The 25,649-nt window shown below is 49.0% G+C and overlaps 1 protein-coding gene across 1 annotated transcript in view; it reads left to right on the forward strand.

Moving 5' to 3' along the window:
- LOC113014385 (uncharacterized) overlaps nt 1-25,184 on the forward strand; it is a 51,254-nt gene extending 26,070 nt beyond the window's left edge. Inside the window, exons 2-12 of the mRNA XM_080305740.1 lie at nt 18,820-19,842; nt 19,956-20,078; nt 20,816-20,922; nt 21,069-21,127; nt 21,261-21,418; nt 21,871-21,999; nt 22,334-22,376; nt 22,462-22,499; nt 22,670-22,757; nt 22,902-23,124; nt 24,178-25,184. Of these exons, the coding sequence (XP_080161866.1) occupies nt 18,820-19,842; nt 19,956-20,078; nt 20,816-20,922; nt 21,069-21,127; nt 21,261-21,418; nt 21,871-21,999; nt 22,334-22,376; nt 22,462-22,499; nt 22,670-22,757; nt 22,902-23,124; nt 24,178-24,330 (2,144 nt within the window). The 3' untranslated portion in view covers nt 24,331-25,184. The remainder of the gene's footprint in view (nt 1-18,819; nt 19,843-19,955; nt 20,079-20,815; nt 20,923-21,068; nt 21,128-21,260; nt 21,419-21,870; nt 22,000-22,333; nt 22,377-22,461; nt 22,500-22,669; nt 22,758-22,901; nt 23,125-24,177) is intronic.
- Nucleotides 25,185-25,649: the final 465 nt, after the last annotated feature.

Raw genomic sequence — 25,649 nt, forward strand, 5'->3', positions numbered from 1 at the left:
CCCCAGCTACATCACCAGATCCTACACCTGCTGTAACAGACGCCCCAGCTACTTCACCAGATCCTACAGCTTCAGTAACAGACGCCCAAGCTACTTCACCAGATCCTACAGCTGCAGTAACAGAAGGCCCAGCTACTTCACCAGGTCCTACAGCTGCTGTAACAGACGTGCCAGCTTCTTCACCAGATCCTACACCTTCAGTAACAGACGCCCCAGCTACTTCAACAGATCCTACAGCTGCTGTAACAGATGCCCAAGCTACTTCATCAGATCCTACAGCTGCAGTAACAGACGCCCAAGCTACTTCACCAGATCCTACAGCTGCAGTAACAGACGCCCCAGCTACTTCACCAGATCATACAGCTGCAGTAACAGACAGCCCAGCTACATCACCAGATCCTACACCTGCAGTAACAGAAGCCCCAGCTACTTCACCAGATCCTACAGCTGCAGTAACAGACCCGCCAGCTACATCACCAGATCCTACACCTGCAGTAACAGACGCCCAAGCTACTTCAGCAGATCCTACACCTGCAGTAACAGACGCCCCAGCTACTTCACCAGATCCTACAGCTGCAGTAACAGACGCCCCAGCTACTTCATCAGATCCCACCCCTGCTGTAACAGACAGCCCAGTTACTTCATCAGATCCTACAGCTGCAGTAACAGACGCCCCAGCTACATCACCAGATCCTACACCTGCAGTAACAGACGCCCCAGCTACTTCACCAGATGCTACAGCTGCAGTAACAGACGCCCCAGCTACTTCACCAGATCCTACAGCTGCAGTAACAGACGCCCAAGCTACTTCACCAGATCCTACAGCTGCAGTAACAGACGCCCAAGCTACTTCACCAGATCCTACACCTGCAGTAACAGACGCCCCAGCTACATCACCAGATCCTACACCTGCTGTAACAGACGCCCCAGCTACATCACCAGATCCTACAGCTGCAGTAACAGAAGGCCCAGCTACTTCACCAGATCCTACAGCTGCTGTAACAGACGTGCCAGCTTCTTCACCAGATCCTACACCTTCAGTAACAGACGCCCCAGCTACTTCAACAGATCCTACAGCTGCTGTAACAGATGCCCAAGCTACTTCACCAGATCCTACAGATGCAGTAACAGACGCCCAAGCTACTTCACCAGATCCTACAGCTGCAGTAACAGACGCCCCAGCTACTTCACCAGATCATACAGCTGCAGTAACAGACAGCCCAGCTACATCACCAGATCCTACACCTGCAGTAACAGACGCCCCAGCTACTTCACCAGATCCTACAGCTGCCGTAACAGACCCGCCAGCTACATCACCAGATCCTACACCTGCAGTAACAGACGCCCAAGCCACTTCAGCAGATCCTACACCTGCAGTAACAGACGCCCCAGCTACTTCACCAGATCCTACAGCTGCAGTAACAGACGCCCCAGCTACTTCATCAGATCAAACCCCTGTTGTAACAGACAGCCCAGTTACTTCATCAGATCCTACAGCTGCAGTAACAGATGCCCCAGCTACATCACCAGATCCTACACCTGCAGTAACAGACGCCCAAGCTACTTCACCAGATCCTACAGCTGCAGTAACAGACGCCCCAGCTACTTCACCAGATGCTACAGCTGCAGTAACAGACGCCCCAGCTACTTCACCAGATCCTACAGCTGCAGTAACAGACGCCCAAGCTACTTCACCAGATCCTACAGCTGCAGTAACAGACGCCCCAGCTACTTCACCAGATCCTACAGCTACAGTAACAGACGCCCCAGCTACTTCAACAGATCCTACACCTGCAGTAACAGACGCCCAAGCTACTTCACCAGATGCCACAGCTGCAGTAACAGACGCCCCAGCTACATCACCAGATCCTACACCTTCAGTAACAGACGCCCCAGCTACTTCAAATGATCCTACACCTGCTGTAACAGATGCCCAAGCTACTTCACCAGATCATACAGCTGCAGTAACAGACAGCCCAGCTACATCACCAGATCCTACACCTGCAGTAACAGACGCCCCAGCTACTTCACCAGATCCTACAGCTGCAGTAACAGACGCCCAAGCTACTTCACCAGATCCTACAGCTGCTGTAACAGACGCCCCAGCTACTTCACCAGATCATACAGCTGCAGTAACAGAAGGCCCAGCTACTTCACCAGATCCTACACCTTCAGTAACAAACACGCCAGCTACTTCACCAGATCCTACACCTGCAGTAACAGACGCCCCAGCTACTTCACCAGATCCTACAACTGCAGTAACAGACGCCCAAGCTACTTCACCAGATCCTACAGCTGCAGTAACAGACGGCCCAGCTACATCACCAGATCCTACAGCTGCAGTAACAGACGCCCCAGCTACTTCACCAGATCCTACAGCTGCAGTAACAGAAGCCCCAGCTACTTCACCAGATCCTACACCTGCAGTAACAGACGCCCCAGCTACTTCACCTGATCCTACAGTTGCAGTAACAGACGCCCAAGCTACTTCACCAGATCCTACACCTGCAGTAACAGACGCCCCAGCTACATCACCAGATCCTACAGCTGCTGTAACAGACGCCCCAGCTACTTCACCAGATCCTACAGCTTCAGTAACAGACGCCCAAGCTACTTCACCAGATCCTACAGCTGCAGTAACAGAAGGCCCAGCTACTTCACCAGATCCTACAGCTGCTGTAACAGACGTGCCAGCTTCTTCACCAGATCCTACACCTTCAGTAACAGACGCCCCAGCTACTTCAACAGATCCTACAGCTGCTGTAACAGATGCCCAAGCTACTTCACCAGATCCTACAGATGCAGTAACAGACGCCCAAGCTACTTCACCAGATCCTACAGCTGCAGTAACAGACGCCCCAGCTACTTCACCAGATCATACAGCTGCAGTAACAGACAGCCCAGCTACATCACCAGATCCTACACCTGCAGTAACAGACGCCCCAGCTACTTCACCAGATCCTACAGCTGCCGTAACAGACCTGCCAGCTACATCACCAGATCCTACACCTGCAGTAACAGACGCCCAAGCCACTTCAGCAGATCCTACACCTGCAGTAACAGACGCCCCAGCTACTTCACCAGATCCTACAGCTGCAGTAACAGACGCCCCAGCTACTTCATCAGATCCCACCCCTGTTGTAACAGACAGCCCAGTTACTTCATCAGATCCTACAGCTGCAGTAACAGACGCCCCAGCTACTTCACCAGATGCTACAGCTGCAGTAACAGACGCCCCAGCTACTTCACCAGATCCTACACCTGCAGTAACAGACGCCCAAGCTACTTCACCAGATCCTACAGCTGCAGTAACAGACGCCCCAGCTACTTCACCAGATGCCACAGCTGCAGTAACAGACCCCCCAGCTACATCACCAGATCCTACACCTGCTGTAACAGACGCCCCAGCTACTTCACCAGATCCTACAGCTTCAGTAACAGACGCCCAAGCTACTTCACCAGATCCTACAGCTGCAGTAACAGAAGGCCCGGCTACTTCACCAGATCCTACAGCTGCTGTAACAGACGTGCCAGCTTCTTCACCAGATCCTACACCTTCAGTAACAGACGCCCCAGCTACTTCAACAGATCCTACAGCTGCTGTAACAGATGCCCAAGCTACTTCACCAGATCCTACAGCTGCAGTAACAGACGCCCAAGCTACTTCACCAGATCCTACAGCTGCAGTAACAGACGCCCCAGCTACTTCACCAGATCATACAGCTGCAGTAACAGACAGCCCAGCTACATCACCAGATCCTACAGATGCAGTAACAGACGCCCCAGCTACTTCACCAGATCCTACAGCTGCCGTAACAGACCCGCCAGCTACATCACCAGATCCTACACCTGCAGTAACAGACGCCCAAGCTACTTCAGCAGATCTTACACCTTCAGTAACAGACGCCCCAGCTACTTCACCAGAGCCTACAGCTGCAGTAACAGACGCCCCAGCTACATCACCAGATCCTACACCTGCTGCAGTAACAGACGCCCCAGCTACTTCACCAGATCCTACAGCTGCAGTAACAGAAAGCCCAGCTACTTCACCAGATCCTACACCTGCAGTAACAGACGCCCCAGCTACTTCACCAGATGCTACAGCTGCAGTAACAGACGCCCCAGCTACTTCACCAGATCCTACAGCTGCAGTAACAGACGCCCAAGCTACTTCACCAGATCCTACAGCTGCAGTAACAGACGCCCCAGCTACTTCACCAGATGCCACAGCTGCAGTAACAGACGCCCCAGCTACATCACCAGATCCTACACCTGCTGTAACAGACGCCCCAGCTACTTCACCAGATCCTACAGCTTCAGTAACAGACGCCCCAGCTACTTCACCAGATCCTACAGCTGCAGTAACAGATGCCCAGGCTACATCACCAGATCCTACACCTGCAGTAACAGACGCCCAAGCGACTTCACCAGATCCTACAGCTGCAGTAACAGACGCCCCAGCTACTTCACCAGATGCTACAGCTGCAGTAACAGACGCCCCAGCTACTTCACCAGATCCTACAGCTGCAGTAACAGACGCCCAAGCTACTTCACCAGATGCTACAGCTGCCGTAACAGACCTGCCAGCTACATCACCAGATCCTACACCTGCAGTAACAGACGCCCAAGCCACTTCAGCAGATCCTACACCTGCAGTAACAGACGCCCCAGCTACTTCACCAGATCCTACAGCTGCAGTAACAGACGCCCCAGCTACTTCATCAGATCCCACCCCTGTTGTAACAGACAGCCCAGTTACTTCATCAGATCCTACAGCTGCAGTAACAGACGCCCCAGCTACATCACCAGATCCTACACCTGCAGTAACAGACGCCCAAGCTACTTCACCAGATCCTACAGCTGCAGTAACAGACGCCCCAGCTACTTCACCAGATGCTACAGCTGCAGTAACAGACGCCCCAGCTACTTCACCAGATCCTACAGCTGCAGTAACAGACGCCCAAGCTACTTCACCAGATCCTACAGCTGCAGTAACAGACGCCCCAGCTACTTCACCAGATGCCACAGCTGCAGTAACAGACCCCCCAGCTACATCACCAGATCCTACACCTGCTGTAACAGACGCCCCAGCTACTTCACCAGATCCTACAGCTTCAGTAACAGACGCCCAAGCTACTTCACCAGATCCTACAGCTGCAGTAACAGAAGGCCCGGCTACTTCACCAGATCCTACAGCTGCTGTAACAGACGTGCCAGCTTCTTCACCAGATCCTACACCTTCAGTAACAGACGCCCCAGCTACTTCAACAGATCCTACAGCTGCTGTAACAGATGCCCAAGCTACTTCACCAGATCCTACAGCTGCAGTAACAGACGCCCAAGCTACTTCACCAGATCCTACAGCTGCAGTAACAGACGCCCCAGCTACTTCACCAGATCATACAGCTGCAGTAACAGACAGCCCAGCTACATCACCAGATCCTACAGATGCAGTAACAGACGCCCCAGCTACTTCACCAGATCCTACAGCTGCCGTAACAGACCCGCCAGCTACATCACCAGATCCTACACCTGCAGTAACAGACGCCCAAGCTACTTCAGTAGATCTTACACCTGCAGTAACAGACGCCCCAGCTACTTCACCAGAGCCTACAGCTGCAGTAACAGACGCCCCAGCTACATCACCAGATCCTACACCTGCTGCAGTAACAGACGCCCCAGCTACTTCACCAGATCCTACAGCTGCAGTAACAGAAAGCCCAGCTACTTCACCAGATCCTACACCTGCAGTAACAGACGCCCCAGCTACTTCACCAGATGCTACAGCTGCAGTAACAGACGCCCCAGCTACTTCACCAGATCCTACAGCTGCAGTAACAGATGCCCAAGCTACTTCACCAGATCCTACAGCTGCAGTAACAGACGCCCCAGCTACTTCACCAGATGCCACAGCTGCAGTAACAGACGCCCCAGCTACATCACCAGATCCTACACCTGCTGTAACAGACGCCCCAGCTACTTCACCAGATCCTACAGCTTCAGTAACAGACGCCCCAGCTACTTCACCAGATCCTACAGCTGCAGTAACAGATGCCCAGGCTACATCACCAGATCCTACACCTGCAGTAACAGACGCCCAAGCGACTTCACCAGATCCTACAGCTGCAGTAACAGACGCCCCAGCTACTTCACCAGATGCTACAGCTGCAGTAACAGACGCCCCAGCTACTTCACCAGATCCTACAGCTGCAGTAACAGACGCCCAAGCTACTTCACCAGATCCTACAGCTGCAGTAACAGACGCGCCAGCTACTTCAACAGATCCTACAGCTGCAGTAACAGACGCCCAAGCTACTTCACCAGATGCCACAGCTGCAGTAACAGACGCCGTAGCTACTTCACCAGATCCTACAGCTGAAGTAACAGAAGGCCCAGCTACTTCACCAGATCCTACACCTGCAGTAACAGACGCTCCAGCTTCTTCACCAGATCCTACAACTGCAATAACAAATGCCCAAGGTACTTCACCAGATCCTACAGCTGCAGTAACAGACGCCCCAGCTACATCACCAGATCCTACAGCTGCAGAAACAGGCGCCCCAGCTACTTCACCAGATCCTACAGCTGCAGTAACAGACACCCCAGCTACTTCACCAGATCCTACACCTGCAGTAACAGACGCCCCAGCAACTTCACCAGATCCTACAGCTGCAGTAACAGACGCCCCAGCTACATCACCAGATCATACACCTGCTGTAACAGAAGCCCCAGCTACATCACCAGATCGTACACCTGCTGTAACAGACGCCCCAGCTACTTCACCAGATCCTACAGCTGCAGTAACAGAAGGCCCAGCTGCTTCACCAGATCCTACACCTGCAGTAACAAACACGCCAGCTACTTCACCAGATCCTACACCTGCAGTAACAGACGCCCCAGCTACTTCACCAGATCCTACAGCTGCAGTAACAGACGCCCAAGCTACTTCACCAGATCCTACAGCTGCAGTAACAGACGCCCCAGCTACTTCACCAGATCCTACAGCTGCAGTAACAGACGCCCCAGCTACTTCACCAGATCCTACAGCTGCAGTAACAGAAGCCCCAGCTACTTCACCAGATCCTACACCTGCAGTAACAGACGCCCCACCTACATCACCAGATCCTACACCTGCAGTAACAGAAGGCCCAGCTACTTCATCAGATCCTACAGCTGCAGTAACAGACGCCCCAGCTACTTCACCAGATCCTACAGCTGCAGTAACAGACGCCCAAGCTACATCACCAGATCCTACACCTGCAGTAACAGACGCCCAAGCGACTTCACCAGATCCTACAGCTGCAGTAACAGACGCCCCAGCTACTTCACCAGATGCTACAGCTGCAGTAACAGACGCCCCAGCTACTTCACCAGATGCTACAGCTGCAGTAACAGACGCCCAAGCTACTTCACCAGATCCTACAGCTGCAGTAACAGACGCCCAAGCTACTTCACCAGATCCTACAGCTACAGTAACAGACGCGCCAGCTACTTCAACAGATCCTACAGCTGCAGTAACAGACGCCCCAGCTTCTTCACCAGATCCTACCCCTGCAGTAACAGACGCCCCAGCTACTTCACCAGATCCTACAGCTGCAGTAACAGACGCCCAAGCTACTTCACCAGATCCTACAGCTGCAGTAACAGATGCGCCAGCTACTTCAACAGATCCTACAGCTGCAGTAACAGACGCCCCAGCTACTTCACCAGATGCCACAGCTGCAGTAACAGACGCCCCAGCTACTTCACCAGATCCTACAGCTGAAGTAACAGAAGGCCCAGCTACTTCACCAGATCCTACACCTGCAGTAACAGACGCTCCAGCTTCTTCACCAGATCCTACAACTGCAATAACAAATGCCCAAGGTACTTCACCAGATCCTACAGCTGCAGTAACAGACGCCCCAGCTACATCACCAGATCCTACAGCTGCAGAAACAGGCGCCCCAGCTACTTCACCAGATCCTACAGCTGCAGTAACAGAAACCCCAGCTACTTCACCAGATCCTACACCTGCAGTAACAGACGCCCCAGCAACTTCACCAGATCCTACAGCTGCAGTAACAGACGCCCCAGCTACATCACCAGATCATACACCTGCTGTAACAGACGCCCCAGCTACATCACCAGATCGTACACCTGCTGTAACAGACGCCCCAGCTACTTCACCAGATCCTACAGCTGCAGTAACAGAAGGCCCAGCTGCTTCACCAGATCCTACACCTGCAGTAACAAACACGCCAGCTACTTCACCAGATCCTACACCTGCAGTAACAGACGCCCCAGCTACTTCACCAGATCCTACAGCTGCAGTAACAGACGCCCAAGCTACTTCACCAGATCCTACAGCTGCAGTAACAGACGCCCCAGCTACTTCACCAGATCCTACAGCTGCAGTAACAGACGCCCCAGCTACTTCACCAGATCCTACAGCTGCAGTAACAGAAGCCCCAGCTACTTCACCAGATCCTACACCTGCAGTAACAGACGCCCCACCTACATCACCAGATCCTACACCTGCAGTAACAGAAGGCCCAGCTACTCCATCAAATCCTACAGCTGCAGTAACAGACGCCCCAGCTACTTCACCAGATCCTACACCTGCAGTAACAGACGCCCAAGCGACTTCACCAGATCCTACAGCTGCAGTAACAGACGCCCCAGCTACTTCACCAGATGCTACAGCTGCAGTAACAGACGCCCCAGCTACTTCACCAGATGCTACAGCTGCAGTAACAGACGCCCCAGCTACTTCACCAGATCCTACAGCTGCAGTAACAGACGCCCAAGCTACTTCACCAGATCCTACAGCTGCAGTAACAGACGCCCAAGCTACTTCACCAGATCCTACAGCTACAGTAACAGACGCGCCAGCTACTTCAACAGATCCTACACCTGCAGTAACAGACGCCCAAGCTACTTCACCAGATGCCACAGCTGCAGTAACAGACGCCCCAGCTACTTCACCAGATCCTACAGCTGCAGTAACAGACGCCCAAGCTACTTCACCAGATCCTACAGCTGCAGTAACAGACGCCCAAGCTACTTCACCAGATCCTACAGCTACAGTAACAGACGCGCCAGCTACTTCAACAGATCCTACACCTGCAGTAACAGACGCCCAAGCTACTTCACCAGATGCCACAGCTGCAGTAACAGACGCCCCAGCTACTTCACCAGATCCTACAGCTGAAGTAACAGAACGCCCAGCTACTTCACCAGATCCTACACCTGCAGTAACAGACGCTCCAGTTTCTTCACCAGATCCTACAACTGCAATAACAGACGCCCCAGCTACTTCACCAGATCCTACACCTGCAGTAACAGACGCCCCAGCAACTTCACCAGATCCTACACCTGCTGTAACAGACGCCCCAGCTACATCACCAGATCCTACACCTGCTGTAACAGACGCCCCAGCTACTTCAACAGATCCTACAGCTGCTGTAACAGATGCCCAAGCTACTTCACCAGATCCTACAGCTGCAGTAACAGACGCCCAAGCTAGTTCACCAGATCCTACACCTGCAGTAACAGACGCCCCAGCTACTTCACCAGATCCTACACCTGCAGTAACAGACGCTCCAGCTTCTTCACCAGATCCTACAACTGCAATAACAGACGCCCCAGCTACTTCACCAGATCCTACAGCTGCAGTAACAGACGCCCCAGCAACTTCACCAGATCCTACACCTGCTGTAACAGACGCCCCAGCTACTTCAACAGATCCTACAGCTGCTGTAACAGACGCCCAAGCTACTTCACCAGATGCCACAGCTGCAGTAACAGACGCCCCAGCTACTTCACCAGATCCTACAGCTGAAGTAACAGAACGCCCAGCTACTTCACCAGATCCTACACCTGCAGTAACAGACGCTCCAGTTTCTTCACCAGATCCTACAACTGCAATAACAGACGCCCCAGCTACTTCACCAGATCCTACACCTGCAGTAACAGACGCCCCAGCAACTTCACCAGATCCTACACCTGCTGTAACAGACGCCCCAGCTACATCACCAGATCCTACACCTGCTGTAACAGACGCCCCAGCTACTTCAACAGATCCTACAGCTGCTGTAACAGATGCCCAAGCTACTTCACCAGATCCTACAGCTGCAGTAACAGACGCCCAAGCTAGTTCACCAGATCCTACACCTGCAGTAACAGACGCCCCAGCTACTTCACCAGATCCTACACCTGCAGTAACAGACGCTCCAGCTTCTTCACCAGATCCTACAACTGCAATAACAGACGCCCCAGCTACTTCACCAGATCCTACAGCTGCAGTAACAGACGCCCCAGCAACTTCACCAGATCCTACACCTGCTGTAACAGACGCCCCAGCTACTTCAACAGATCCTACAGCTGCTGTAACAGATGCCCAAGCTACTTCACCAGATCCTACAGCTGCAGTAACAGACGCCCAAGCTACTTCACCAGATCCTACAGCTGCAGTAACAGACGCCCCAGCTACTTCACCAGATCATACAGCTGCAGTAACAGACAGCCCAACTACATCACCAGATCCTACACCTGCAGTAACAGACGCCCCAGCTACTTCACCAGATCCTACAGCTGCCGTAACAGACCCGCCAGCTACCTCACCAGATCCTACACCTGCAGTAACAGACGCCCAAGCTACTTCAGCAGATCCTACACCTGCAGTAACAGACGCCCCAGCTACTTCACCAGATCCTACAGCTGCAGTAACAGACGCCCCAGCTACTTCATCAGATCCCACCCCTGCTGTAACAGACAGCCCAGTTACTTCATCAGATCCTACAGCTGCAGTAACAGACGCCCCAGCTACCTCACCAGATCCTACAGCTGAAGTAACAGAAGGCCCAGCTACTTCACCAGATCCTACACCTGCAGTAACAGACGCTCCAGCTTCTTCACCAGATCCTACAACTGCAATAACAAATGCCCAAGCTACTTCACCAGATCCTACAGCTGCAGTAACAGACTCCCCAGCTACATCACCAGATCCTACAGCTGCAGTAACAGACGCCCCAGCTACTTCACCAGATCCTACAGCTGCAGTAACAGACACCCCAGCTACTTCACCAGATCCTACACCTGCAGTAACAGACGCCCCAGCTACTTCACCTGATCCTACAGCTGCAGTAACAGACGCCCAAGTTACTTCACCAGATCATACAGCTGCAGTAACAGACGCCCAAGCTACTTCACCAGATCCTACACCTGCAGTAACAGACGCCCCAGCTACATCACCAGATCCTACACCTGCTGTAACAGACGCCCCAGCTACTTCACCAGATCCTACACCTTCAGTAACAGACGCCCCAGCTACTTCAACAGATCCTACAGCTGCTGTAACAGACGCCCAAGCTACTTCACCAGATCCTACACCTGCAGTAACAGACGCCCCAGCTACATCACCAGATCCTACACCTGCTGTAACAGACGCCCCAGCTTCTTCACCAGATCCTACACCTTCAGTAACAGACGCCTCACCTACTTCAACAGATCCTACAGCTGCTGTAACAGATGCCCAAGCTACTTCACCAGATCCTACAGCTGCAGTAACAGACGCCCAAGCTACTTCACCAGATCCTACAGCTGCTGTAACAGACGCCCCAGCTACTTCACCAGATCATACAGCTGCAGTAACAGACAGCCCAGCTACATCACCAGATCCTACAGCTGCAGTAACAGACGCCCCAGCTACTTCACCAGATCCTACAGCTGCCGTAACAGACCCGCCAGCTACATCACCAGATCCTACACCTGCAGTAACAGACGCCCAAGCTACTTCAGCAGATCCTACAGCTTCAGTAACAGACCCTCCAGCTACATCACCAGATCCTACACCTGCTGTAACAGACGCCCAAGCTACTTCAGCAGATCCTACACCTGCAGTAACAGACGCCCCAGCTACTTCACCAGATCCTACAGCTGCAGTAACAGACACCCCAGCTACTTCACCAGATCCTACAGCTGCAGTAACAGACGCCCCAGCTACTTCACCAGATCCTACAGCTGCAGTAACGGACCCGTCATCTACTTCACCAGATCCTACAGCTGCAGTAACGGACGACCCATCGACTTCATCAGATCCCACAGCTGCAGTAACAGATGACACAGTGACTTCATCAGATCCCACAGGTGCAGTAACAGACGCCCCAGCTACTTCATCAGATCCTACAACAGGTGCCCAAGCTACTTCATCAGATTCAACACCTGCAGTAACAGAAGCCCCAGCTACTTCACCAGATCCTACAGCTGCAGTAACAGACGACCCAGCTACTTCACCAGATCCTACACCTGCAGTAACAGACGCGCCAGCTTCTTCACCAGATCCTACAGCTACAGTAACAGACGCTCCAGCTACTTCACCAGATCCTACAGCTGCAGTAACAGACGCCCTAGCTACTTCATCAGATCCCACCCCTGCAGTAACAGACAGCCCAGTTACTTCATCAGATCCTACAACTGCAGTAACAGACGCCCCAGCTACTTCACCAGATCCTACAGCTGCAGTAACAGACGCCCCAGCTACTTCACCAGATCCTACACCTGCAGTAACCGATGCCCCAGCTACTTCACCAGATCCTACAGCTGCAGTAACAGAAGCCCCAGCTACTTCTCCAGACGCTACAGCTGCAGTAACAGCCCCCTCATCTACTTCACCAGATCCTACAGCTGCAGTAACAGACGCCCCAGCTACTTCACCAGATCCTACAGCTGCAGTAACAGACGTCCCAGCTACATCACCAGATCCTTCACCTGCAGTAACAGACGCCCCAGCTTCTTCACCAGATCCTACAGCTGCAGTAACAGACGCCCCAGCTACTTCACCAGATCCTACAGCTGCAGTAACAGAAGCCCCAGCTACTTCACCAGATCCTACAGCTGCAGTAACAGACGCCCCAGCTACTTCACCTGATCCTACAGCTGCAGTAACAGACGCCCCAGCAACTTCACCAGATCCTACAGCTGCAGTAACAGACGCCCAAGCTACTTCACCAGATCCTACAGCTGCAGTAACAGACGCCCCAGCTACTTCACCAGATCCTACAGCTGCAGTAACAGACGCCCCAGCTACATCACCAGATCCTACACCTGCTGTAACAGACGCCCCAGCTACTTCACCAGATCCTACACCTTCAGTAACAGACGCCCCAGCTACTTCAACAGATCCTACAGCTGCTGTAACAGACGCCCAAGCTACTTCACCAGATCCTACACCTGCAGTAACAGACGCCCCAGCTACATCACCAGATCCTACACCTGCTGTAACAGACGCCCCAGCTTCTTCACCAGATCCTACACCTTCAGTAACAGACGCCTCACCTACTTCAACAGATCCTACAGCTGCTGTAACAGATGCCCAAGCTACTTCACCAGATCCTACAGCTGCAGTAACAGACCCTCCAGCTACATCACCAGATCCTACACCTGCTGTAACAGACGCCCAAGCTACTTCAGCAGATCCTACACCTGCAGTAACAGACGCCCCAGCTACTTCACCAGATCCTACAGCTGCAGTAACAGACGCCCCAGCTACTTCACCAGATCCTACAGCTGCAGTAACAGACGCCCCAGCTACTTCACCAGATCCTACAGCTGCAGTAACGGACCCGTCATCTACTTCACCAGATCCTACAGCTGCAGTAACGGACGACCCATCGACTTCATCAGATCCCACAGCTGCAGTAACAGATGACACAGTGACTTCATCAGATCCCACAGGTGCAGTAACAGACGCCCCAGCTACTTCATCAGATCCTACAACAGGTGCCCAAGCTACTTCATCAGATTCAACACCTGCAGTAACAGAAGCCCCAGCTACTTCACCAGATCCTACAGCTGCAGTAACAGACGCCCAAGCTACTTCACCAGATCCTACAGCTGCAGTAACAGACGCCCCAGCTACTTCACCAGATCCTACAGCTGCAGTAACAGACGCCCCAGCTACTTCACCAGATCCTACAGCTGCAGTAACAGAAGCCCCAGCTACTTCACCAGATCCTACACCTGCATTAACAGACGCCCCACCTACATCACCAGATCCTACACCTGCAGTAACAGAAGGCCCAGCTACTTCATCAGATCCTACAGCTGCAGTAACAGACGCCCCAGCTACTTCACCAGATCCTACAGCTGCAGTAACAGACGCCCAAGCTACATCACCAGATCCTACACCTGCAGTAACAGACGCCCAAGCGACTTCACCAGATCCTACAGCTGCAGTAACAGACGCCCCAGCTACTTCACCAGATGCTACAGCTGCAGTAACAGACGCCCAAGCTACTTCACCAGATCCTACAGCTACAGTAACAGACGCGCCAGCTACTTCAACAGATCCTACACCTGCAGTAACAGACGCCCAAGCTACTTCACCAGATGCCACAGCTGCAGTAACAGACGCCCCAGCTACTTCACCAGATCCTACAGCTGAAGTAACAGAACGCCCAGCTACTTCACCAGATCCTACACCTGCAGTAACAGACGCTCCAGCTTCTTCACCAGATCCTACAACTGCAATAACAGACGCCCCAGCTACTTCACCAGATCCTACAGCTGCAGTAACAGACGCCCCAGCAACTTCACCAGATCCTACACCTGCTGTAACAGACGCCCCAGCTACTTCAACAGATCCTACAGCTGCTGTAACAGATGCCCAAGCTACTTCACCAGATCCTACAGCTGCAGTAACAGACGCCCAAGCTACTTCACCAGATCCTACAGCTGCAGTAACAGACGCCCCAGCTACTTCACCAGATCATACAGCTGCAGTAACAGACAGCCCAGCTACATCACCAGATCCTACACCTGCAGTAACAGACGCCCCAGCTACTTCACCAGATCCTACAGCTGCCGTAACAGACCCGCCAGCTACATCACCAGATCCTACACCTGCAGTAACAGACGCCCCAGCTACTTCACCAGATCCTACAGCTGCAGTAACAGACGCCCAAGCTACTTCATCAGATCCCACCCCTGCTGTAACAGACAGCCCAGTTACTTCATCAGATCCTACAGCTGCAGTAACAGACGCCCCAGCTACCTCACCAGATCCTACAGCTGAAGTAACAGAAGGCCCAGCTACTTCACCAGATCCTACACCTGCAGTAACAGACGCTCCAGCTTCTTCACCAGATCCTACAACTGCAATAACAAATGCCCAAGCTACTTCACCAGATCCTACAGCTGCAGTAACAGACTCCCCAGCTACATCACCAGATCCTACAGCTGCAGTAACAGACGCCCCAGCTACTTCACCAGATCCTACAGCTGCAGTAACAGACACCCCAGCTACTTCACCAGATCCTACAGCTGCAGTAACAGACGCCCCAGCTACTTCACCTGATCCTACAGCTGCAGTAACAGACGCCCAAGCTACTTCACCAGATCATACAGCTGCAGTAACAGACGCCCAAGCTACTTCACCAGATCCTACACCTGCAGTAACAGACGCCCCAGCTACATCACCAGATCCTACACCTGCTGTAACAGACGCCCCAGCTACTTCACCAGATCCTACACCTTCAGTAACAGACGCCCCAGCTACTTCAACAGATCCTACAGCTGCTGTAACAGACGCCCAAGCTACTTCACCAGATCCTACACCTGCAGTAACAGACGCCCCAGCTACATCACCAGATCCTACACCTGCTGTAACAGACGCCCCAGCTTCTTCACCAGATCCTACACCTTCAGTAACAGACGCCTCACCTACTTCAACAGATCCTACAGCTGCTGTAACAGATGCCCAAGCTACTTCACCAGATCCTACAGCTGCAGTAACAGACGCCCAAGCTACTTCACCAGATCCTACAGCTGCTGTAACAGACGCCCCAGCTACTTCACCAGATCATACAGCTGCAGTAACAGACAGCCCAGCTACATCACCAGATCCTACAGCTGCAGTAACAGACGCCCCAGCTACTTCACCAGATCCTACAGCTGCCGTAACAGACCCGCCAGCTACATCACCAGATCCTACACCTGCAGTAACAGACGCCCAAGCTACTTCAGCAGATCCTACACCTGCAGTAACAGACCCTCCAGCTACATCACCAGATCCTACACCTGCTGTAACAGACGCCCAAGCTACTTCAGCAGATCCTACACCTGCAGTAACAGACGCCCCAGCTACTTCACCAGATCCTACAGCTGCAGTAACAGACGCCCCAGCTACTTCACCAGATCCTACAGCTGCAGTAACAGACGCCCCAGCTACTTCACCAGATCCTACAGCTGCAGTAACGGACCCGTCATCTACTTCACCAGATCCTACAGCTGCAGTAACGGACGACCCATCGACTTCATCAGATTCCACAGCTGCAGTAACAGATGACACAGTGACTTCATCAGATCCCACAGGTGCAGTAACAGACGCCCCAGCTACTTCATCAGATCCTACAACAGGTGCCCAAGCTACTTCATCAGATTCAACACCTGCAGTAACAGAAGCCCCAGCTACTTCACCAGATCCTACAGCTGCAGTAACAGACGACCCAGCTACTTCACCAGATCCTACACCTGCAGTAACAGACGCGCCAGCTTCTTCACCAGATCCTACAGCTACAGTAACAGACGCTCCAGCTACTTCACCAGATCCTACAGCTGCAGTAACAGACGCCCTAGCTACTTCATCAGATCCCACCCCTGCAGTAACAGACAGCCCAGTTACTTCATCAGATCCTACAACTGCAGTAACAGACGCCCCAGCTACTTCACCAGATCCTACAGCTGCAGTAACAGACGCCCCAGCTACTTCACCAGATCCTACACCTGCAGTAACCGATGCCCCAGCTACTTCACCAGATCCTACAGCTGCAGTAACAGAAGCCCCAGCTACTTCACCAGACGCTACAGCTGCAGTAACAGCCCCCTCATCTACTTCACCAGATCCTACAGCTGCAGTAACAGACGCCCCAGCTACTTCACCAGATCCTACAGCTGCAGTAACAGACGTCCCAGCTACATCACCAGATCCTTCACCTGCAGTAACAGATGCCCCAGCTTCTTCACCAGATCCTACAGCTGCAGTAACAGACGCCCCAGCTACTTCACCAGATCCTACAGCTGCAGTAACAGAAGCCCCAGCTACTTCACCAGATCCTACAGCTGCAGTAACAGACGCCCCAGCTACTTCACCTGATCCTACAGCTGCAGTAACAGACGCCCCAGCTTCTTCACCAGATCCTACACCTTCAGTAACAGACGCCTCACCTACTTCAACAGATCCTACAGCTGCTGTAACAGATGCCCAAGCTACTTCACCAGATCCTACAGCTGCAGTAACAGACGCCCAAGCTACTTCACCAGATCCTACAGCTGCTGTAACAGACGCCCCAGCTACTTCACCAGATCATACAGCTGCAGTAACAGACAGCCCAGCTACATCACCAGATCCTACAGCTGCAGTAACAGACGCCCCAGCTACTTCACCAGATCCTACAGCTGCCGTAACAGACCCGCCAGCTACATCACCAGATCCTACACCTGCAGTAACAGACGCCCAAGCTACTTCAGCAGATCCTACACCTGCAGTAACAGACCCTCCAGCTACATCACCAGATCCTACACCTGCTGTAACAGACGCCCAAGCTACTTCAGCAGATCCTACACCTGCAGTAACAGACGCCCCAGCTACTTCACCAGATCCTACAGCTGCAGTAACAGACGCCCCAGCTACTTCACCAGATCCTACAGCTGCAGTAACAGACGCCCCAGCTACTTCACCAGATCCTACAGCTGCAGTAACGGACCCGTCATCTACTTCACCAGATCCTACAGCTGCAGTAACGGACGACCCATCGACTTCATCAGATTCCACAGCTGCAGTAACAGATGACACAGTGACTTCATCAGATCCCACAGGTGCAGTAACAGACGCCCCAGCTACTTCATCAGATCCTACAACAGGTGCCCAAGCTACTTCATCAGATTCAACACCTGCAGTAACAGAAGCCCCAGCTACTTCACCAGATCCTACAGCTGCAGTAACAGACGACCCAGCTACTTCACCAGATCCTACACCTGCAGTAACAGACGCGCCAGCTTCTTCACCAGATCCTACAGCTACAGTAACAGACGCTCCAGCTACTTCACCAGATCCTACAGCTGCAGTAACAGACGCCCTAGCTACTTCATCAGATCCCACCCCTGCAGTAACAGACAGCCCAGTTACTTCATCAGATCCTACAACTGCAGTAACAGACGCCCCAGCTACTTCACCAGATCCTACAGCTGCAGTAACAGACGCCCCAGCTACTTCACCAGATCCTACACCTGCAGTAACCGATGCCCCAGCTACTTCACCAGATCCTACAGCTGCAGTAACAGAAGCCCCAGCTACTTCACCAGACGCTACAGCTGCAGTAACAGCCCCCTCATCTACTTCACCAGATCCTACAGCTGCAGTAACAGACGCCCCAGCTACTTCACCAGATCCTACAGCTGCAGTAACAGACGTCCCAGCTACATCACCAGATCCTTCACCTGCAGTAACAGATGCCCCAGCTTCTTCACCAGATCCTACAGCTGCAGTAACAGACGCCCCAGCTACTTCACCAGATCCTACAGCTGCAGTAACAGAAGCCCCAGCTACTTCACCAGATCCTACAGCTGCAGTAACAGACGCCCCAGCTACTTCACCTGATCCTACAGCTGCAGTAACAGACGCCCCAGCAACTTCACCAGATCCTACAGCTGCAGTAACAGACGCCCAAGCTACTTCACCAGATCCTACAGCTGCAGTAACAGACGCCCCAGCTACTTCACCAGATCCTACAGCTGCAGTAACAGACGCCCCAGCTACTTCATCAGATCCCACCCCTGCAGTAACAGACAGCCCAGTTACTTCATCAGATCCTACAGCTGCAGTAACAGACGCCCCAGCTACTTCACCAGATCCTACAGCTGCAGTAACAGACGCCCCAGCTACTTCACCAGATCCTACAGCTGCAGTAACGGACCCGTCATCTACTTCACCAGATCCTACAGCTGCAGTAACGGACGACCCATCGACTTCATCAGATCCCACAGCTGCAGTAACAGATGACACAGTGACTTCATCAGATCCCACAGGTGCAGTAACAGACGCCCCAGCGACTTCATCAGATCCTACACCTGCAGTAACAGACGCGCCAGCTACTTCATCAGATCCTACAACAGGTGCCCCAGCTACTTCATCAGATCCTACACCTGCAGTAACAGAAGCCCCAGCAACTTCACCAGATCCTACAGCTGCAGTAACAGACGACCCAGCTACTTCACCAGATCCTACACCTGCAGTAACAGACGCGCCAGCTTCTTCACCAGATCCTACAGCTGCAGTAACAGACGCTCCAGCTACTTCACCAGATCCTACAGCTGCAGTAACAGACGCCCTAGCTACTTCATCAGATCCCACCCCTGCAGTAACCGACGCCCCAGCTACTTCACCAGATCCTACAGCTGCAGTAACAGAAGCCCCAGCTACTTCACCAGATGCTACAGCTGCAGTAACAGACCCCTCATCTACTTCACCAGATCCTACAGCTGCAGTAACAGACACCCCAGCTACCTCGTCAGATCCCACAGCTGCAGTAACCAACGACCCAGCGACTTCGTCAGATCCCACAGTTCCAGTAACAGATGACACAGTGACTCCATCAGATCCTACTGCTGCAGTCACAGACGCTCCAGCGACTTCATCAGATCCTACACCTGCAGTAACAGTCGCCCCAGCTACTTCATCAGATCCTACAACAGGTGCCCCAGCTACTTCATCAGATCCTACACCTGCAGTAACAGATGCCCCAGCCACTTCATCGGATCCATCTAGTTCAGCAACAGGGGTTCCACCTACTTCAGCATCTCCGGGTAATGTGGCCAGTAGCCTGTACAAAAAGTATAATGTTATCTGTATCCAGTCCAAGTATTTACATAATGCTTCCAAGGCTTATATTATTTTTTCTTTTGTTTCCACTTTGAAGATCCCTGTCATTCAAATCCATGTGGTGTTGGAAGCACCTGTGAAGCCCGTGCCAACCACACATTTGTATGCAAGTGTCTTCCTGGTGATTTTTACAATAATATCACCCTGAGATGTGAAAATGGTAATTATTTGTTTGTCTACAACAGCTGTCAACTTCTTACAAGTCTTACCTAGTGTTAGTTAAGAATAGGTGATTCAAAACCATAAGCACCTTTTGAACTAAACAGAGCTCTCTTAAGGTGTTTTCACATCTTTGCTGTCAAGATTACACCAAAGATTTTTTCTCCCTTGTCATAAAATGTCCCATGGACTTGGATTTCTTTCTGCGTGAAAATAAACCAAACCAAGGGAAAAATCTCCAAGTTTACAAAAGTATTAACCAATTTGTACCAGAGTAAACATACTATAGATATGAAAATGCCCTTAACCATTTCCCAGCACAAACAATAAGTAAGGTTAGTAAACTGTTAGCCTAGCTTAGTGACAAAATTATAAAATCTGACAAACAGCTAGTTCACTGATTAATTTTAAAATGGTCTACTTATTCCATGCAAAGTAGGAATGAAAGATTATGTTTTATTTCATCTTTTATTTGTCTGGGATTAATTTCGGGCAGGAGCAGTGACATCATGAACTATATTCTTGTTGCCTTGTATTTGCCAGGCAAGCAGAGAAGATTTTATGTTAGCTATCAGTTCCTGTCATAATGCTAAGTATCTGCTAGTTGTAGCGTCATATTTAACAGAGATACTGTATGACACTGGGATAAATCTTCCTCCTGTCAGCAAGTTAATGACAGGATAAAGTATCATTTTATTAGATTTTGAGTTTCTTCTGATGATGCTTTATTGCTTTCAGCCAAAGTTTTCCCTGGAAAACTTTCCCTGAGAAAACCATTTAATGAAAAAATGAAAGATACCACATCAAAGGAATTTAAAGAAACTGCAGATGAAATTGTTGCTGCGGTAAGTAATCAGTTAGTACTCTCTATCAATAAATGTGTCTTTATGGACATTTTTTGACATTTTTACAAGCTAAATTTAAGCTTAAGTTAAAAAATAATTATATCTTATTCATCTTGACCAAAACATATTTTCTTTTGAAAACACAGCTGGATCAAGTTTATAAAGGGAAGGACGGTTACTCTGGCTCTATAGTGCTGAAACTCTTGTAAGTCTCAGACTGACAACAGCTTTTACCTTACAATTTTTCAGCCTATTTCGAATCACTGTACACTAACATGGTGCTATCCTGAAAAAATAAAGGATGCAATCATCACTAAATGTGATTTCTGTCTTAACAGGCCAAGCACCAGTCGTATGTTGAGGGCACCCCCAGGGATCATTGCAGTACTACAGATCATCTTCAAAGCCAGTTCTGAAATCAAAGAAGATGACGTTATAAGGGAGTTAGAAAACAATCCTTGTGATGACTGTGTGCTGAGTGGGGCAACATTTGAGAGTAAGTTTATTACCTGTATTCTAGCACACTGTGTTTTTCCAGTAACTTCTATGTTTATATGTTTCTAAAACAAGACTCACACAAGATAAAGATTTGTTTTCAGAAAGAATATAATTGACAAGATGTGTTTCAGAATCCTTTATACTATATCTACGTTTCGGTCTGAATCGAACCGTTTCCACCAAAGCCCTTTATAAATAGTTTTGGATCTTTGCCAAATTCTTGCTCATGGTTGCTTCTATTCTGAACTTTGAACTGAAACTATAATTTAGATAAACTTTTATGAAGTCCTAATGATAATGGTATAACTAAACTGCAGACTGTACATTCCAAGCCACAGTTCACATCATGACATGTTAGTTACTGACTTATGTAACTGCTGAGGACATTTTGTATTCAGTCTTTAAGCTGAATGAGCTAAAGCTTTTTTCCACTCTCTCCTTTATTTAAAGCAACAGACCTGTGTGCTGAAAACCCTTGTGATGTAAAAACTTCAAATTGCACATCACAGGATGGAGCCTACAGCTGTACCTGTTTGGAAAAACATTTTCAAACAGACTTCAGTGACAGAATGTGCACTGGTAAGATATCTTGGTGAACAAGCAAACATCTCTCCGTGTGTGTGTCTTTCTTTGAATAGTTGTCTGTGAAGGTTCTCAGTCATCCAGGTCATCGTAGTCAAAGGAGCTTGCAAAGAAAAGCGTCTGGACTTCTTTAAGTTACTTGAAGACGTTTCACCTCTCATCTGTGAAGCTTCTTCAGTTCATTTGACCTTAGAACTGATGAAGCTTCTCGGATGAGAGGTGAAACGTCTTCAAGTAACTTAAAGAAGTCCAGACGCTTTTCTTTGCAAGCTCCTTTGACTCTTTAAATAGTTATTTATCTACTTCTTTAACTGTCTCATCATTTTCACAGCTTGTCCTAGTGGGTCTAGATTTGAAGATAATACATGTGTGCAGTAAGTGCTCCTCCTCCTGTATGTTCAGTATTGATGTAAGTTTGGGTAAATGAAATCCTAAAATAAACATTTTTTTGTCTTGTAGATGTTCGTTTGGTTATTCTGGTTTGGAATGCAGTGAAAGTGAGTATAGTGTATGTTTTTAAAAGGGAAAACTGAAACATAATTTTTGGAAAAAAAAAAAAACCCTAACGAGTATTGACAACAAATACTAAAATTGATTTTCTACCAAAGGGAATTCAGTTAAGGACTTAAATTAGTTAAGGACTTAAATCTTTGTTGTGTTTTATTAGACTGGCAGCTCATTCTAGTAATTGTGGGCTCTGTTCTTGGGGGACTGCTGCTCATAGCCCTCATCCTTCTACCAATAGTCCCTACCATGTAAGTTTCCCACCAACCCATCCCCTCACTTTAAACATTAATTTATCCACATCTTTATTACAAATTTTAAATGTAAAAGTTTGCAAATGCCTGATGAACACTGTAATAGTAAACTGTAATGCTTTTTTACCATTTTGTTATCAGATCCTCAAAGAAAATCTCCAAAACCGGCAAAGATGGAGATATAGAAAACCCATACGTGAACCAGGATTCGTTCACATTTAAAGGGTTCATTACCCTGCCAATTTTTTCCAATGGTGCGCCCAAACTCCCACGAGCCACCAACTCCACCACCACCATCAGCATAACCAACCTGGAGATAACTTCAAACAGTCGACAAAGCCCTGTCTTTGTGGACAACAGCTCGGTGAGTATGTGTCATGTTTCAGCTGTGTGCAGGCAAGAGAAGGATCCAAACGCAAAACTCACCGAGACAAAAGTGAACTCAAAACACTGCTTTATTGCTGGCTTGGAAAGGAAACAAAGAACAAAACTAAACTGGGAAAACTACAAATAAATCATACATGAAACCACATGGCAACTCATACAGCTATGAGGGAGAGTACGACACTGACAAAGAGAAACACAGGGCTTAAATACACTGAGGGATAACGAGGAACTGAGACACAGAAGGAGAGCACAGCTGGGAGTAATCAGACTGGACAAGACAAGGGAAGCAAAACCAGAAACACTGACATGAGACCTTCAAAATAAAACAGGAAACACACTGACTGAACTCTAAACATGTAAACTTAACAGCAACTGGGGAGACAGAACATAGGAACCTGAAACATGGTACAGAAAGGCACAGTAGACACAACATGGAACACAGTGAAGCCATATTACAAGAACTAAGCCTAAAGGAAATAATAGCACTTTGAATCACCTTGTTGTTGAATTGTGCTATACAAATAAACTTGCCTTGCCTTGCCTTGCCTTGCCTAATAACTATAAAGATCAAAACAGCACAACCCACATGAACATAATGAACTCGCAGGGAAGGAGTAAAACTAAACGCGATGAACACAGGAACACAAGATCTCTTCAAAATAAAACAAGAAACATAAGTCGCAGACATCACAACCTGAACTTGACAACGTAAGACACAGACATGAAACACATGAAGGGCAAGGGAGACTTAACAGGGGTGGAAGACACAAGGGGAATCTAATAACAAACTATAACAACCTAGGCATGATAAAAAATGAACTAGAAAACCTGAAGGGCTTAAACATAAACCATAAACTAAAACTCAAAACGCTCGGTCAAAAGACCCAGGATTGTGACAGTATGTCTCTGTGTGTCCATAGAGATGTAGGCTTCGATTTGCATTTCTCCCTGATTTTATGAAGCTTTTCATTTTTATGTCGTTTGTTGTTCATTTCACTGTGAAAGTAATTGTATTGTTTTCCCTCTGCAGGAGTTATATAGTGACCAAAATAACACAAACTCCCAGGCTCAACGTCAGAACAACCTCTACGCTGTAAAACGACCCCAGATCAAACTACACGCTCAGAGCCAAGGCTACGATAACCCTTCCTACCAGTACGACAGTGAAAGCGACTTCAGTTAGTAAAAACTCACACAGAGTTGACCATACAATGGCAATGACTTGTTTTTTGTTTTGTGTTTTTTTGGAATTGTATTCCAGTTACTGCACACAACAAAACTTAATGAGCGATCTGGCTTTTCACCATTTTTTACAGGAATTGTTTTCTGTGCATAAACTGTTCTTGATTATATCACATGGAATTTAAAAAAGTATTCATTGTTTTTCCTTTGTTGTTTGTTTTTTTTATTTCCTGAAAAATGGCTTATGAATTATTTATTGGACATGAACCAGAAACCTGGACATCCATGTTAAACTGATGAGGAGCTTCTTGATGTTGCTTTCTTTTCCCATTAATGCTTCACTTGTTCACTTGACTATGTTTGATTTTTGTAATTAGTCACAGCTTGATATTTACCTAGTTTTTGTATTTGTTTAGGGCTCGTTCTAAGCGAGCAAAGACACAGCAATTTGTGGCTCCAAGAGATTCCATATCACTTAAAACAATTAATAAAAACACTATTCCATTTATATTATTAGGTCACAGTCCAACTTATTGGATGTTAGAGTCACCTATATATTTTATTATAATTTGTAAAAAACAAAAAGGCTAAGTACTTGTTGACTCTTTAATGCTTCAAACAGTTTGATAAGTATCTATTTGTTTTATTTCTGGCCTTCCTTACTGAAACATTGTGTTATTCAACATGATATTATTATTTGAATGTCTTTGATCACTTTCATTTTGCATCACTTTTTTGTCACTTGTATATTTATTATAGTATGATATTTATTTAATGGTTAATTCATGTTTATACTATATAGTAGTTAAATACACAAAACCCCACTTTGAAATAAAGAGCTTTTAAATACTCATATTCTTTGTCAGACTCTTCCTGAGTTGAAATAATTGAGAAGATGCATTAGGCTGTTGTTCTTGTTTTTAAAATTATGGCTATGTTACATGAACGATTACGTAATTTGTAACCCTAATTTATTTAACTTATCCATAATATTCATCCATCTCTGTTATGAGATTGATTTTTATTTGTAGTACAGAAAAGTTTTGCTGACAAACATTTGTGAAGCTGGCATGCAGTAGAGTAATGTCGTGCTTAGCACATTTTGCTCCTACCCAGGTTACTGTCATAAAGAAGGGAGAAACTGTTCGGCACACACTGCTGAATTTCTTCAAACTCTACCATTGTATATTACTTTTTGACCAATGTTTTCTTCTTGGTTTTATATCAGTAGAAATTAAAGATTTATGCAAAAAGAATTCCACTGTAGGTCTTGCTAGAATTTAGTACAGAAAACCAGTGACTACATGCACAGCAGATGTA

The sequence above is a fragment of the Astatotilapia calliptera genome, chromosome 8 (genome assembly GCF_964374335.1).
Source record: "Astatotilapia calliptera chromosome 8, fAstCal68.1, whole genome shotgun sequence".
NCBI classification, from domain to species: Eukaryota; Metazoa; Chordata; class Actinopteri; order Cichliformes; family Cichlidae; genus Astatotilapia; species Astatotilapia calliptera.